This window comes from Rissa tridactyla, chromosome 9, assembly GCF_028500815.1.
Source record: "Rissa tridactyla isolate bRisTri1 chromosome 9, bRisTri1.patW.cur.20221130, whole genome shotgun sequence".
Taxonomy (NCBI): Eukaryota; Metazoa; Chordata; class Aves; order Charadriiformes; family Laridae; genus Rissa; species Rissa tridactyla.
The window spans coordinates 16,141,260-16,158,939 of record NC_071474.1 but is presented as its reverse complement, the minus strand read 5'-3'; the positions used below and the strand labels follow the sequence as shown (position 1 = coordinate 16,158,939).

The 17,680-nt window shown below is 38.9% G+C and overlaps 1 protein-coding gene across 1 annotated transcript in view; it reads right to left on the bottom strand.

Moving 5' to 3' along the window:
• Window positions 1-17,680, bottom strand: part of MYZAP (myocardial zonula adherens protein) — a 61,609-nt gene that overhangs the window by 22,943 nt on the left and 20,986 nt on the right. The window contains exons 6-11 of the mRNA XM_054215490.1: window positions 16,623-16,736; window positions 15,585-15,737; window positions 12,560-12,685; window positions 11,553-11,681; window positions 10,201-10,286; window positions 7,240-7,345 (exon numbers count right to left, since the gene is read on the bottom strand). Coding sequence (XP_054071465.1) covers window positions 7,240-7,345; window positions 10,201-10,286; window positions 11,553-11,681; window positions 12,560-12,685; window positions 15,585-15,737; window positions 16,623-16,736 — 714 coding nt within the window. The remainder of the gene's footprint in view (window positions 1-7,239; window positions 7,346-10,200; window positions 10,287-11,552; window positions 11,682-12,559; window positions 12,686-15,584; window positions 15,738-16,622; window positions 16,737-17,680) is intronic.

The window sequence follows — 17,680 nt, the reverse complement described above, 5'->3', positions numbered from 1 at the left end:
CCCAGGGGCTGGGGAGCAGAGCACATTCTCCCCAGGGCTGTAACAACTAGGAGGGATGAACTCCCTGGCTCAGTCACTCAGTAAACACGCTGCTCAGGAGCTCTGCGCCTGGCGACGGGGTGCACGCAAGCTCAGCCCTTTGGACACCCCACTACAATCCCTGGAATTTGGCTGTCGGGCACAGGAAGGACACCTGATCTCTCCCCGTCACGGCAGGATCCCTGAAGTTCCCTGCAGATTGTGTTGGGTGTGCAGCTTGCATTTCACATACCCACTGCAATTTCTAATGACCTGAATCAGCACATAAGGCCTCACATGCAATGTGCATCATCCTGAATTTATCCACCGCCTCAGCGTTAGTACGGCCACAGCACTTCTTTTCAAGCTCTCTCCTCCTTGATTCAGTCCTACTGCTGTTACCACCTCTACGCTCTTGCCTTCTTCTGAAACCTTGAGGTCATCTCTCAAACTCCCTCAGCCTCCAGACTGTCACCGTATCTTGCAGCAGCTCCCAGAAAATTCAATTCTTCTTGTCCATCCCATCAACGAAGATCTGTTTCTTTGTCACTACTTCACCTTATAGAGTCTCCAATACATCTCCTCAAATACAAAACAAAATTGTCAGGCTACTTGAACAGGCTGTGTAAATACTTCCTAGATGAGCTGCATTTCTCTTGCTCCACTAAGCAACTAAAGCATTAAATCGATCTCATGGACAGAACACCTAAGAAGAACGGTCAAGAGGAGAATCATGAGACCTATAAGAGTCTCTAAAGAAATGCTGGAGATGCGAGTAGTGATATTAGAAGGGAATTCAACAGAATTACAGAGCAATTAAAGCAGAAGGAAAAAGCATCTGACGAGAAAATTAAAGTTGGGTCCAACTGTAGAGCCTTTACAAAGAAAGTCTGAAATAGCAAACTTTATTTTATTCCGTGTACTCGGACACAGTTCTGGAGGCTTGAAATATACAGTGATCTATTGGATTGGAACAGATCCAGCTGTTAGGTAAACTCAGTCAACATTTACCACTTGATAGTATCATCCATTAGTTTAAAATATTTATCAGAACATGACAGTGTTAATATATTTAAGTATTATATATTATTAAAGTATTGTGTATTTTCCTTATTCATCTACCATTAACAGATTGGGCACCTGCAACACTGATTCAGAGACATGAACAAACGGGTCAAATATGACTAAACACAGGACAAGCGCGTACTATATGATACAAAACAAGACAACCAAGACATTGCAACAGCAGCCTGAACTCTCAGAGTTAATTGCTGTACAAGGAGAACAAGATTTTACTCAGTCCAATATTTCACTGGAACTTAAGTGGTATTTATCAGAGGCTAGACAAGAATGTTGAAATCTTTTCAGGGAATATAATACAGTAAATAGGAATGAGCAGCTTTGCCTTTTAATCTTCCTTAAATCACTTCAGTGACCCCTCAATACTTTTTGTATTTTAAAACTCATCTTGTATTTAAAGAAAAAGTAAAAGCTGATTGATTTAAGTTAACACACCAACTTAGAGACTTTCCTAAACTAACGAGTTGTATGAACACAATACACCAGTCCTCGATGTATGTCTATTGCTAAAGCAGGCCCACAGGGCCTAGATGTCCTAACGAGTTATAAACATTGGCACATTGTCTAAAAGCTCAACACACCTTATTAAGAGCTACCTCAGTAATGTGCAAGTTTTCTAATTAATGACTTGGCCAGGCAATTCCCAGCTGAAAGAGCTGATGCTACGCATGTACAAACACTCTCACCAAACACCAGCAGCGATTCTGATTCTACTTCTGCCAACAGATAAGCAATGTACTGCATTGCTCAAGTCCACTGAGGCATGCCAAACACTTGAACTGGGGACATGGCGAGTTATTTATGTTCTGCCATTTGTCTTCTTCCTCCAAGCTCCCAAGGTGGGTTTCTCTTCCTACATTTGTTGTTCTATGCTTTGTTGTTGTTGTTTTCTTTTTACTGTAGGTACTATGCAATGCAGATTTTGGTTGATAAAAATGTGGCATCCGTCTGTGGCTGGTAATTCCATCTTCTCATCCTCTGTGCAGCTTCTTTTACTCAACCTAAAATTGAAACTGTGCTTCCACATTAAAACTGGGATATTTTGCTGTATATCTGGAGTTGGAGTATCTTGACATAGAAGTTTTCAGCTGGTTATTAAGTCTTTGGTGGGAAAATTTCTTCTTTATTCCCCATTTGTGCAATACAAAGTACCTTCTGTATTTGGGACATCATTTGCTCATTAGCACTTTGTCCTTTTATGCAAGTATCTTCCACAATGGAACAGGACACAGCTTCTCCCTGGTGTTTGGTCACCATTTATTATCCAGCGAATCTGAGACTAAAGCTGGAGAACAGCTCATGGGCCATGACCTAGAGACAGTTCAATTCAGTAGTTAGGGGAATTTCATGTGAAATCCAAGTTCTGTAGATAATTTCTTGGCATGGAATCAAAAATCCTTTTCTCTTCTCAGTCCCCTTCAGAACAGCTCCCATATCTGCATCAACCCAATCATCTTGCTTACAAAATGTAAATTCTTATTTCCTTCCCTCTCCTGCTTCTTAACAATGAAACGATATTACATATAAAATAAGCTTATTGTGCCATGAAACTGCAATCCATTTCAATGTCAATTGCACGATTCTCAAAACTAAAGCTCTCTTAAATCTCTCCAGGTTTGAGATGGAGATGAAGCCAGGAAATACTTTTGTTATTGATTTAAAATCAATGTTCTGTATTTCCTTTGAAGACTTCTAGCTTTATCTTACACTAAACTCTCTCCCGTCTCCTACACTGCCACAGACAGGATAAACTCATTGACCACATTGAATAGATAAAAGACTTTCACCCCTCTCACAGAACAGCAGCAATTTCAGCACTGAAAGAAACAATGTGGTCGCAGCTTCCCATGCCCTCCCGTAGCCCCTCTGTGCCTGCATCTGCCTGCCCAATTCCTTCTCTGCACTGGAAACTCCGTTGCGGAAGGGCCTGAGGTTTGCATGCTTCCACCTCTCACGCTGTGAGTCTCCCTGCAAACTCTTCCTCTGACCGAACTGGCTCTTTCCTGCATTGTCTTTGAAAGTTTCTCTCCAACCAGCCATACTTTAAGATGGCTACAAAGGCAAGTGCTAAAAAAAAAAAAAAAAAAAAAAAAGTGCTAATCGAGTCTACCATTATTAATGTTCACCGATTTCACCACTGAGCTCTGGGTGACCCACTCTGGCCACCTGTCTCTTCTCACTCTTTTTTTGAAAGCCCGCTATGTACAAATAGTATGAGAAAGGGGCTGGGTTTCTACACCCCTGCCAAATGCACGTCCTGCACTTTCAACTGCCAGCACTTCATGTAAAATGTACTGCACTAAGTTGGGAACAAATAGATTTATTTAACAAATGAGTTCAACATGGGTAAATCTGTCAGCCTTAAATCATCTGCAATCTCTCTCTAATGAGAGCATGAAGCTTTATGACTATGCAGGGTAACTTTCTGCTCAGCTGGTGCTCTAATGGGCTGTGATCTCGGCTCTCACAGCAGAGAACCCCTACAAGGCTGAAAAATGGCTGTGCGTGGGATCTAACACTCAGAGATGATGAAGGTCACTGACTCCAGCAAACTTCCATTTTATTTCTTCCACTTATTTTCTTCTGAAAGTTATTTTCCATGCTCCCATTTAATTTATGACCGGTCTGAATAGATGCCCAAGATGGAAGGATTTATTTTCAGAGAAAAATTTAGAAGCAAATGATCTCTTCACTAACGAGTATAAGCACACTGAACTGTGATTGTCCTTCTCTGCCTGGGCTCAATTCCACACGTCACACATCTACTGCACTCAGTACCAGCAAGATGGTTCCTGCGAAAAGGAAGGCTTTAATACTCTTTTCTTCCATGGCCCTCCTACATTTGGTGCTTCTCTGCCAGCATCCTCTTTCACGTGTGCCTAGATTAGGACTGACCACAGCCTTGTGACACATTTTTAAATGCCATCAAAACAGCACTGGATGCCAACTGCATCACAAAACTCCACTATAAAGCTTCTCTTTCCTTCCCTCCTGACTGCTTGCTGTTCTTTTACAGAATGCCCTGCATCTGTCACTTGCAAGTGATCCATCATCTTTGCCTAAAAGGCCTGAAGAGCAACCTATTTTGTGTTTTTTCAGCCAGCAGATTAATCTCAGTACTCATTCCGTTTTGACAGTTCTCCATATGAGTTTGAAGCAGCATATCTTGTTTGTTCAGCACCCCTTCGAAATGGTGGTTATTTCTGTAGCTGCATTTTGTCTAAATCGGATATAACAGGATAAACCCGTTGTGGTTTACACTGAAAGAATAAACCCCTCATTTATACTTCCAGTCTGTGTCCGAATACACCAAGATTAATACTAAATAAAGCTCATCCTGTAGTCAAGCAAGCATAGGCTTAGCCATCATTCTCACCTAGTTCATACAGTAGCTTTGTTTTAGCTTCTAACAAAAGCATTGCTAATAATTTTGACTATTTACTTTTTTTTCCCACTTCTCTTCTGAGTTTCCCAGGTTAGCCTGTTCTCAGTCTATTCTCATGCAACAGAGAAGCTAAGCATTTCAGAAAGCAGGCTTTCTAGCTGCTTTGATCATTCTTTCTTTCTCAGTTATATTATTTGAATGCAAGTTATTGATCATTGTAATACCCTCATAAACCCTAAGACGGAATGTTATTTTACAACCAGCCAGGAGAGTATTGCAATAACAAGCAACATGGCAGGTTTTCATGATGCTTTTCTAGATATTCCTAGCCATTACATTCTGCATTTACTTAAATTTAACGTAAAGAGGATGTGTGTTCAAATATACCCTGATGAACACGTAACAGTAGTGCAATTAGAAAATCTTCCCTATTTACTCTAGAGAGTATGTTTAGTGCTGCTGTTCACTCTAGTTTTTAACTTCACTCCAGAACAGACTCTTGCGATAGCATTCCTCTTCAACAGCCTGCTTTTGAATAAGTATTTTTGTTGCTGATTTCTCAGGTTCTATGGCATAGTTAGTAAGTGTTGCTTAAAGTGAGCCTAAAAATATTTTTCCAATATTTACATAGAGAAGAGGACAAAATGGTGAAAAATACCACATGCGTGGATAGCTCAGGACACGCACATCTGCAAGGCTTTTTATCTTCCCCCATGGTGGATAGCTACTCTTCTCTGTACTATTAAAACTGCTATTTTTAGGCCTTTAATTAAAAGAGTCCAGTTTAAAACAGTGCATGGCATCTATATCGTAGATGTTTCCTCAAACACAGTACAAACATAAATCACTGATAGCACAAAATTAAAAAAAAACCCAACATCATTAAGTGCCTAATGTATTTGGTAAAATCTGACCTGATCAAACCTCTGTTACAGGAGACTTTAGTTAGCTCGCAAGTGAAAATACAGATGTAGCTACAGGTGTTCATGCAGTTTTCAAACTAAAACACACAGGGACTAAGGGAGAGAGCAAAAATATATTTCCTATGGCTACGTGCTGGTCAAGGATTTGTACAGAGATTTAATTGATTTTGAAAAGCAGATGGTCACACATCAATTAAAAGCAGTCGTATTTGACAGCTAAGTAGCAAGTTGGTCACCTAACATTCTACTTTTTAAATAGGATAGCCAAAAGATCTGGAAGGGCTTTCTGTGTACATGAAGACACCAGCAGAGATACATTATAAGGAATCAGCAAGCTAAACTCACCCATTAAACCTAATACTTATGAAATAATAATCATTTGCCCAATCTTTACACGTTTTTGCCAAAACACCCCATGGAACTGAAAGTATTTGTTATACCAGTGCAGCCCACTAGAGGTCAAGTTATATCCAATTGTTTAAAATATATTTAGTAATAAAAGGCAAAATTTAGGCCACTATCCTCTTAGGTATTACTAGAATCATCTGGGTTGCCACATGTATCACAAAGTGACAAGTCCTTTAGAACTTTTGGTTAGAACAAAAAAAGCTTCTAATATGATGGTTATCTTACAGGGATACAAAACAGATTAAATAATTGTTCCCATAATCCATTAATTAGATGGACTGGATTATTAGATTTGAGTAGTTTTCCTCAATAGGATACCATGGTGTAAAGATTGTTAGCTCAGTTTTAGACCACCTGCTATAACACTTGAAAATAATGAGAATGGCAAGCTGAACTAGAAACAAAACCTCAGTACTTTGTATCAGTCTTCTATACTGATGATACAACAGAAGAACTTTAATGCAGAGAGACAGGTACTTTTGCATCCCTCTGCATAAAAGACACTTAGTATCACACATTTGATCATACAGCAGGACTATATCAGAATCTTATAAAATAAAACAGATATAGTTTAGTATGTATACAAATATGGGGGGGTTATATATATATATATTAAAAAAAAACCACCTTGATAAAAATGGAAAAACTCCATGTGTAATCAGAAGTCCTATAATAGCACATTGTGAATGCAGAATGAATACCTTAGATTAGAATGGTTTCCAAACATTTGATTTTGTGAATGTGTGAAGTCCAAATACAAATAAAAGGTATTTCATGAATGCCTATCCTCTGTACAATAGCAAGGCTCAGTGTAATAGTGCTGTCAGTCTGCTTTGTAAAGCTCCAATTTAAACTCAATTTACCTGTTTCCCATGTCATTCTTTCATCCACTTGGAGAAACAGAAATGTTTGCAATCATAGCTTTCTGACTGCTAAACAGTTTCTTGGCACGTAGGTACCCTGTAACTTAAAGCAACTTCCCAGCAGAAAGCCCCTTAAAATTTTACAGGAAGTTATATCAGCTATGATGATGTCCCCAAGACCAGGTAAAAAAAGAGATAAGTGGAAAAAACCTGTGTTTGCCCACCTATTTCTATGAGAAACCACATTTAAAAAGTGTCTTCCACTTCTGTATAGGAAGGAGACCTTTAACAACTAGTCTGCGTTGCTTCTGCAGTTACCCTCTGAATGCTTCAAATTAAGTTGTATGTTGTATTTCCGGGACTACCATGAAGAGTCCCAGAATTAGTGTCAGCCTAAACATCCCAGTATATGATCCCCAGCCACTGGATTAAACTGCTGTTACCTCGTCTTTCTACTTCACTAGCTCCACATACTTAACTCATCTTCCGTTGTGTCTTTGGATTATGTACTAAAAGAATCAAGTGTTCCCAAAAGACTCAGAATTGTTTTACTAGACCTCACCTCCTCAACCATGTGCTTGACTTTCTTCTGTTGGCAGTGAACCATATCATCCAGATGTTTGATTCGCTCTCTTAGGCTAGCTGCTACCTCCTCCAAATGCTGTGACCTGGCAAAACATGGAAGAATTAAACATGTAAGCGGGGAGCTCTCTGCAGTATGAGCAAAACAAGAACAACGCCCACAATCCCACCACAAATCAGACTAGGTTAAGAGGCAGGCACATCAGATTCTACTGACAGATGTCAGTTTGTCCAAAGTACATTTTAGTGGCAGTCTTCTAGTCAAAGTGGCTGTCTCCGCCCAAATTAACTCACCTTTGTCTTGCATGCTGGCATGCTTACTCAGAGCCTGAAGTGCTGACAATTAAACAATGTGACAAAGCTCATCTCCTTAAGATGTCTGTTTTTCCTTGAAGGGAAAGGCATTTAGACACCTCGATCTTTATCATCAGAAAGACATATTTATCCTGACTTATTACCACCTGTAAACTTTTTGGAAATACATACTAAATCAAAGCCAGGAAGCACATCTGCTGGCGTCCTTTTAAAAGTTCTCCTACGACAGGGAAGCCCTGAGTCAAGGATTTGGCACAGTTGCCAGCAGTAGCAGAATGCTAACTGGAGTAGTATTAACTCATCAACAGCCAGCAGGAATTGTTGTGGATGTTTTAAGTTTGCATGTATGACTCTCTAGACAGATTCTGCATTTCTTCAAATCCGTTTAACACAGAAATTGAACGCCCACAGAACTCCTGCCACAAGCTGGTTTGACAGCTTGCCAGAAAAGCAGTTTTAGAATATGCAAAGAAACAGGAGGGAACGTTTTTAATAAGTTTTTGGCGCATTGGCCATGGGAGCCTCCATTTTTATCTGGACAATTCTTGAAATTCTTCAAAGAATGCAACTGCTTGCTTACAAAATAAACTTCTGTACTCCTAGATTCAGGACTAGACAGAATTTGAGAAGTGGAAGAGGAGAATCAAAAACAAAAAGGCTTTTTTTCATCTTGGTCTGTGCACAGCAGAAGAAACAGTTGAAGCTGCAAATAGAACAACCATTCTAAGGCAAAGCAGCAGATGGCAAACTGTATGACACGATTCCAAAGAATGACTGAATTGTATGCCGTTTCCCCCCAGGAAGAGTCCCTATTAACAGTGAAGTACTCTACAGAACTGTAACTGCAGCACTTTGACAAGGACTCACAAAATCAAGACATTGCTGCAGGTTTTTCAAGCCTGCATGATAAGGTCTCACAAAACCACAATTTACATTTCGATTGCAATTGTAACACGTATTTGGTCTCTCACGGAAAGATTCAGAATTTTAAGCACTGATAGCAACGAAGCACTGGAACAGAGGTCCTTCCTCAGGTGGAGCTCAAGAGTCTGGTCGGGTACAGACAGGTAAAGAGAACTTAAGAACAGACTTCAGCATCTGAACACAGATTCACTGGTTGCATTGCAGAGATTGCAGCTGTGTGCTTGCTTGCATTGCATGAATTCCTGTCTGAACATTGCTTTTACCCTTTTCACTGCAGCATAACTTTTCATGCCGAGTGGTCAGGGCAGGATTCACCGAAGTGAGGAGAGTATCTGTTATCCAGAGCTAAAGGAAGAAAGCAGTTATCTTTCATCTCCATATTCTACGTTGTACATGACATCTGTTCACTTTAAGTTATTATTTTAACAGGCTGCTGTGAAAAGCCGTTATTACCCTGAAACCGGATAAACTGGTCACAGATCAATACAACTAGGCAGCGAGATGCTCTCAGCAGGGGCTTCCTTTTATGTTCATGCTTCCTACAGAACAGCAGGATGCCAAAACCTTAAAACCGAATTTCTGGGTGCCACAGAAATACAAGTAGTAATCAAGTACAATTATTCGGTCTCTGCTTGTAATTCGTCTTTACCCACTCAAGTAGTGTCATATAAACCTTTGAGTGGTGGATGCAATTTTCAGTTATGCTATTTCAGTGCTGGATAGATTTCTCTTGAAACTTTGCCTCTGCCTTTGCTTGAAGCTTTCTTTTGCCTGGTCATCGTGTTTTGTCAGTCTCAAAGAAGTAGTAATGGATGCAGATGCCACCTGTGGGCAGGAACAGCACACCCAGGTGCCACCACACCACTCGATCTTTCTTCTAAGCCTCATGCTTTAGAGAACAACCATTCACAGAGGTCTCACTGCCAATAACATCACCCTCACTTTCCCCAAATAACTTCATAGCTTATTTCTGCACTGTGATGCTACGTGACAGATTTCTTCCACGCCTTCATTTTGTTCACATGCATATGTTAATGTGTAGACCTGCCCCTCCAAGCCTCAGATATATTCAAGGCCAGGCTGGATAAGGCTTTGAGCAGCCTGGTCTAGTGGGAGGTGTCCCTGCCCATGGCAGGGCAGTTGGAACTAGATGATCTTTAAGGTCCCTTCCAACCTGAACCATTCAATGATTCTATGATATATTCCCTGCTTTCCCTCTTTTATACAAAAAAGACACCTCTGGCAGTTATATGCAAAGCTCTTGCTGCCTTCAAGAGTTCAACTTTTTGAAGGAGATGTCCTACAGCTTAATACGGGATACAGAATGTCTTTTCTTTTAAAACTGTGTTGGGCAGTCAAGAAGGAGGTAATGAAAGTATTCATAGTCAGGATCATATTGTGCTGAATTTGGGAATGAAGACTTAAGAAAAATGCAATCCTCCAATATGTCACAGCTTGTTCCATCTAAAATGTACTCTGCGTGATTGCAAACAATTCTTCAAGAAAGATGCATAGTGGTTTTTGTTGCAAAAATTAATCCTCTTGATACTTTATATGTAAATAAACTTACATTCAGATGGACAATCCCTTCCAGACTGCTGTTTTAAAGTTAGAAAAAGTAAAACTCAGGTGTCTTCAAAAACAAACTCACCCTAAAGTTTCCTAGCAATACTAGAAATTCCACAGACAAGACATATCTCACCTTTCACTGTCAGAGTTGTTATCAGATTTTGCTCCAGATATTTGTATTTCATTTAGTTCGAGTTGTTTTTGCAGCTGGTGACGCTCCTAAACAAGAAATATTATTCTTCAGTTCTCCACGTGTCAAAATGTAAAGGCTTCACAAAGCATACTTCATTGCAATTCAAAAGATCATTTGTGAAATTAGAATAGAAACTGATTAAACAAAATCCATACATTTCCTATAACTGAGGAGCACAGAACGCATAATAATAAAATCAAATTCCCAGCTCTGCATGGAAATAAGATCAGAGTTTTCAATTTCCTATTCAAAGAAGTAAGGTTGTACTTGCACCGGAATTTTTTTAATAGAAAGATGAGTCATCACAATCTTTACCTACATAAATGTCAAATTTTTCATGTTATGCGTCCAAAACAAAAAATCTCTCGATCCAAAGCTGAGACAAAAGATATTGCTCTATTTTCTTCCCCAAAATATTCCTGTGTATTTTCAGGTGTCCATCAGCACAGTGCTCATGAAGATCTGGGAGGATTTTTTTTACAATAGTTCTACCAGTGTCATAAGAGGTAAAGATCTCAAAACATTTCTGCTTTCAGAGCTTTAAAAGTAAATTGTCAAAAACCTGCTCTCAATTACGGTTTGGTAGGGAATGTTTAACCAGGGAGAAGAATAATTAAAAGTTTTTTAATGCTAACAGGAAAGGAAGAACCTAAGTTTTGGATTAAAAGGCAGTAAAACTCGATTTTTTTTCTTTTCTCCTCAAAATATTCTGAGTCATAATTTAAATAAGATATATATCTGCATGGCAGATTAAGTGGCTGCTACATAGCCACAACAAACGCTCAAAACATTTTAGTCTGAAGCTTTCAGTTTAGCATTTCATCCACATGTGGAGAAATACAGAGATACAATTCCAATCAGGACTATAAACAGCTAACTTAGTAAGGTCTATTCCAAACTAAATCACATTTTAATGGACCTACCAACAGCATTTCTAAGAGACTTTGGATCATTTATGATTGCTACTTCATTTGGCTTAGGAGACCTTGCACACTGAAGGAAGACTGAATGGTCTTTTTAAACTCTTCCTTTAAAATAATGGTTAATTTACTAAATAAATTTTGACACCTTAGGCAGCTCTGACTGTAAAGACCACTAGAAAGATAGAACCACCACTTAATCACAGTGTTTCTACCATAGTCCAGGTCCATTTACTTAAATGGATACAATAACTAAGATGCAAACAGTGGTGGTATGTCACTGAGCAGGGGACTGAGCAGCAGGAAAAAAAGAAGTTTCCTCCACGCATTTCTGCATTTCCTTTCAAGGCAGCGATCAGCTAAGTCTCATACCTCTTCCATGCGCTCAATCAGCCGGTCCAGCTCACCAATTCTCTGGTCTTTTTCCTGTATGCTTGTTTCTGTAATCTGCATTTTCTTATTTGCCTCTTCAATAGCCTTGAGAAGCCGATTTGTTTCCTCCTTCAAATAAGAGGATTTACAGTCACATTAAGATCCAATTTATTAACGAGGAATTACTTTTTTTTTTTAGGCCACAGAGCCATGCTAATAGCTTTTAAGCAGAGCTCAAAGCTTTTCTCTACACCTGCCCAGAAATGTGGAAGAGCTGTGACCCTAAATGTGAACTGTAGACAACAAAAGATTTGGGAGACTTTGAAGTGCATAGGTATTTGTAAAGCATCACTATGAAAAATCTGAGATCAACTTTTACCCATTCCTTAGATATTTGTTTTCCCTCCTGGGGATGCTGTGAACAGCATAAACAGCATAAAAAACATAAATATGCTGTTGCAGAATATAGCATTTTGAACACCAAAGTTTGCCATGTTCAGCTTTGTACTTTTCTCACATATAAAACAGTATGAATGGAAAGAGACTGGGGAAATCTACCTTCAGTCTCAGTTATTATCTGTCTTTACCAGTTAGGAAAGTGCAATGACTGACTGCTCATAGAAAGGTTTTACTTGAGAGTGGAGGGAAACCAGGGGACAGGAAGAGTTCTTGCTCCAGCAGCATCCAGTGAAGTTGCTCCCCCTCCCCTTCTTAAGCTACCACTAAAACTGGACATTGTCTTTTCCTTTTTTTTTTTTAAAAATCAGAAGTTAAAAAACCCAACTTACACCATTTCAAATTTTAAACTCTACATTATCATAACTGTTACTGTGTTTGAACACATTATTTTCTCAGCCCTACAACCCCAAAAACTTGGAAAGCTTAGTATCTGTGGCATGACTAGTCACAGAGGTAGGAGCGAAGGAACACATGTCACTCTGGAGTATGAAGTGACTGAGAAACGACACCCAAGCTAGGCACTGCTCTTACAGACTGGCTATACGTACTAGGAGGATTTCTTTTTCAGCTTTATGTTTTTGTTCCTCTTCTCGCATTTTTTCCTCATACTGACTGTACAGTTTTCTTGTCATCTCTCTCATGACTTCAGCATTGGCTTCCTGTGATGATTCCACCTATGAGAGGGGAAAGTTGACCCATCAGTCAGTACAGCACTGCTGGCGGCAGGAAAAACAGAGTTCACGTGATGTGAGAATAACACTTTGAACTTCAGCTTTACCTTGTTAAGAATTTGACATGGCTGAACCAGATTTTCATTTGCATCAAGACTATTTACAACATCCTTACAATATATATGTCATTTGACTCTGTAGAAGTTACCATTTCATCAAGTTTCACGTTGTCTGAATGTAACTAGTCATTGCTTATCCATGACCAGGCTATGCCTCTTCACTGAGCCCTCCATAACAGCCTCTAAAACACTTGATTTGCTTCCCCATTGAAAATATATCGTCTCCCTCTATTTTACAGAGATGGTCTAGACTCAACTCCTGTTTCTAAATGACCATGAGCACTCAAAGCAATAATTACTTTAAGCTGGACCTAATATGTGTTGTTAACTAGATGACACAGCTGTACCCTCCCTCCTCTCTCTTGCTTTTTCACATACTGCTCTTTGTGTAGGCACAAGAACTGGGGTGACCTGGAGCAAAGCAGATCAGGGAACAATCAGACATAAAATCAATATATTCAGGGGTGTGGAAGGGTTAATTTTTAACCACAGGACCAGAAACTTTACTACTGCTACAGGGAAGAGGGGAGGAATGGTAATTCAGAGACAGGATTTCCCCCTTCTGTTGGCTCTGTGAACCACACCCTCAGGGATTAAACACCCCATACGACGTTCACAGTTTAAACCCATCTACTCTGTAAAACCACAATAAAAACAAAGTAAAATAGCTAGTCCAGGACTCCGTTCTCTTACTAGCGTTGCTATAAATCAGACAAGGTTATAGTGAAATGCCGTGGGTGCTACAAAAAGGTCAGGAAGAGGAGGAATATACTGTCGCATCTGGGAGAAGAATAAAGTGCTGACCACTACAGTTTACACGGCTACAAAATACCCGGTTCTGATGATTAAGGTTTTGGGGCTTGGGTTTTCTTTTCACTTCAAGGACTGAGAGATTTATTCAACCCTTGTGTTTATCTTGCATGGCGAGAACAAACTGTTTTACTACCCCACAGGAGAAAAACCATGTATTTCACCCTTTGAAAAGGGACTGAGCTCTGAAGGACTCCGCTTGTACTGCAGTTGCCCCCTGTGGCGTCTCACCTCGGCCAACACTGGGGCAGAGGTAGTAACCTGCACTTTGTGAGAGGGAGTGGAGTTAAATTAAGTTGCAGTACAACATGAAACCTTCCACATTTCAGGAGGCCTGAAAGAATCGTATCATTCAGAAAAAGCCAACAACCAAACCCCAGAGTCCTTAAGACACATTGAACTAGAATACGATCTCTGGCACTGTCTCTCCATCATTCCTTTGCCTATAGCTTGAGCAATGAGGAGAATAAAAACAAGCACAAAAAGGTAGATGCATCAGGGCATCTGTTCTAGTGCTCTTAAGCAACGTCTCCAACCTCAGCTATTGTTATGATTGTATGAATAAACCGAACCTACTTAATAAACTACATGGGCGTGCTCTCCTACCCAGAAGATAATCATGGCATATGGTAGTTCCTGCTTTTCAATGGCTAACCTCCCAGATTCCACACCATCCTCTCACATTCACTCCTGGAATAAAATCCCAGATGTCTTGGCATCTTTGATATGCAATGTTATGTTTAACTTTCAAAGAAAGCAATGAGGTATTTTATCCACTAACTTTGTAATAAAACTACGACTTTGAGGGCAAAATTTAAACTTTTTATTCATTAAGGCAGGGCATGTATTGTGCAGACCTTGACATGCTTGAAGATAAACAAATCCTTAAGCATTCAGTCGAACTGGGATTTAACCTGCGGTTCTCTGCCCTTAGAAGCAGACATACCTTTCCCTGACTTGTTGGTGCACGTCCTTAAGATTATAGTAAAGTCCAAATTTCTGTTTGGAAATCTTAATTGCATCAGCTTTGCTTTCTTCTTTTAATTGTTTTTTCCCTCTTTTTATTTCCTGCTGACAGTAGCAGGTACAAAATACAGTTACTGTTATAGCCTGTAAAGCTTCACTATGAGAGGAAATTAGAACATGAATTTTAAATTGAAATACACTTACGTTAATGTTTTCTCTTTTAACCATTCATCACTAAGTATTAATGCAAGTTACTGGAGAGCCAAAATGAAAAATCTTCTCTGACAAAATTAAACATGAATAAACAGCAGTCACCTTAATTTCACAGTGACAAAATTCTGATACAGTACCATATTCAAATTAGTCTATTTTGAGCAGTTTTAAGAGACACAAAGGTTTCCAGAAGAGGTTTCATTGGTTAGGGGTTTTTTGGTTGTTGTTGGTTGGTTGGTTGTTTTTTTAAAATTAGATTGAAGGAATATATTTGGCAGATGAGAGGAGAAAACAGTCAAGCTTTCTGGCATATAAAACCTTCCAGTTTCTGTTTTATTCCCCTGCATTTCTTTGAAAGAAATAGTTTAATTCTCTTTCCAAGACACTTGCTGTTACAGCATGTATCTGCTGACCATATGCTCATAAGACTTAACAGATTACCTATTAAAAATTGTGCAATACCAAATAAACAAATTTAACATCAAGAAATTCCTATAGCCCTGTGTAGAGTCATAGTATTTCTTTACTTACAGCAATGGACATTAATAACCATTTAATGGTTTGAATTGTTCACCTGCCAACATCCCTGAATGGTAATCCCATGTTATGGAAAGACTGACTGCTGCCAGTTGAGACTCTTTGTTACGAAAACGATATTGATTCACAGGAGTATGTCAGCTCTAGGGAATGATGAAGGCATGAAGAACCCTTTACAAGTAAGGCCAAGGAATTCATTTAACACACTCCTAATGCCCTTACCGGGCAATAATTTGGGGGGAGTTTATATACCACACCTTTAATTTCAGTAACTGATTTTCAATTTGTGCTGTTTCCAGTTGCTTTTGCTTCTCTCTCAGCTTTTCCATAGATTGCTCATGTGTATGTTTTAAATTCCTTATTTGTTCCCTTATGTCGGTGTTCTCCAATGTAACATCCACTAGAGTTTTCTAGAAGAGAGAGGCAAACCACATATTAAAAATCACAAATAATTTGGTGAACTAATATAGTAAAAAACTTATGGAACACACAAAACATTTAAGAGTTTCTGGATGTATCAATGCAGTGTGAACAGTTTTGAAAGTTTTAACATTTAAAATTATGGGGTTTGTTGTATTTAGTTTGCTAGACGGTATTTCCATGAAGAACATGCTCAGTGAAATCAAGTCCTGTGCCATTATATAAAAAAAAAAAAACAAACAAAAAAAAAGGAACATGGATACATTTCAGTGTGAATGCTACTCCCAGCAATCTTCCTTTCTTCTCCCCAAGGGCCATGCTGTACAGATTAAATGGACTAGACTGAGAAAAATTGAGACACACAAGAAAGCTGGAACATTAAGTTGTTCAACTGAGATATGTGAGAATTCGGAAGTCTTTAAAACAGAAAATTCATTCCCAGCTTCTCCCTCCCCCAACATTTCACAGGTATGTAAAGTCTCACAACTGTTTAGCATCCAAACATGCCACTTCCATTTCTGTTAACCAGTGAAGGTTGAAAAAACTCAGGAGATGTACTGTTTTGCACAATACAGAACACAAATCACATTTTCACCTTAGATATTTTGTAGAGACATGACTAGTGGCATTAGTCTGCTGCTGATCAGTGTCTCTTTATTGTACACTATTTTTAACAGGTTTTTTAAAAAACATAGGTATTGGAATTTGTTCTTTTTTCCTTAGTTTCCTGAATCAGCTGTCTTAGATATCCAAGACAGTACTTTATGGGCTTTGTTTAGTGTTAGAATCTTATTTGCCATCCATGTTTTATGTGTGTTTTTAAATCCATGTCAGAAAAGGAAGATGTCAGCTGTGAAACAGCTATTAAAATGTACCTGCAAGTCTATTGATGCTGATGTCAAGGAGCTGTTCATTTCACTAAAGCTATCTAAGGCTGCAGCCTGCACTCGCACATGATTCTCTAAGGATTCCTGATGAGCATTTGTCACCTGAGCAAGAAAAAAAAAAAAAAAAAAAAAAAAGATTTTATATAGAATAATGATCAAGTTTACCTATTCTTTCAAAGGGAACTACAGAAGCGAAAGACCCCATGGTTAATTTTCACAGTACTAGGATGCTTACAATATACAGGCCTTGAAGCATATTCTTGCACCTCAGAAACAAAAAAACAAAACTTAAAATCCAAATATGCTAACAGAAATAAGGCATAAGTACCAATGTTTATTGCTAGTCTGTAATCACTGTAAAAGCTGTTCTTTTGGAAAGGACAAGAGGACACTTAGCAGATATCTATTCGGAAAGTTTGTGTACAGAGTGGGCAGATAGTAAAAAGTCACAGAGTGAGAAGCAGAAGAATGCAAGAAATTAAGAAATCTAGAAAGGTTTGGGTGAAGTGTAGAATAGCCTTAATTAAGAAGGAACTGACTAATAAGGTACGTAAAGAAGCAACATCAAGAAGGCTTAAGGATGAAACAATACGAAGCAGGTAGGAGAAGTCAGAAGAGAGCATTGTTGTGTGAAAATTTGTCGTCTTTGTTATGTACAGACAGGCACTTAAGAACTGGAGGGAAAATAAAAAGGCAGAAAATTACATTATTTAGGAAGAGACCAAAATCCAAACATTGTAAATAATTATGTACCATCCAATAATAAAGAGAAAAAAATGTTACTAATGGAGGCCAGCCCAACTCACATTCTTAGATGGACCAGACTTGTTTCTTGATAAAAACTGAGGAACACTAGGGACGGATACAGAGAACAATGAGTGTTTAGAAATCAAGCCACACACAGATTAGGTCAGCATAGGGAGCAGAAGCCAAGTAGTTACTGTTAACCCTATATAAGCGTGTGCTCATGTAAAAACAAACAAACAAAAGCAGAAATGCTTTGGATGGATTAAGAAAGTTACAAGATAAGAACTTTTGTGAAGAAG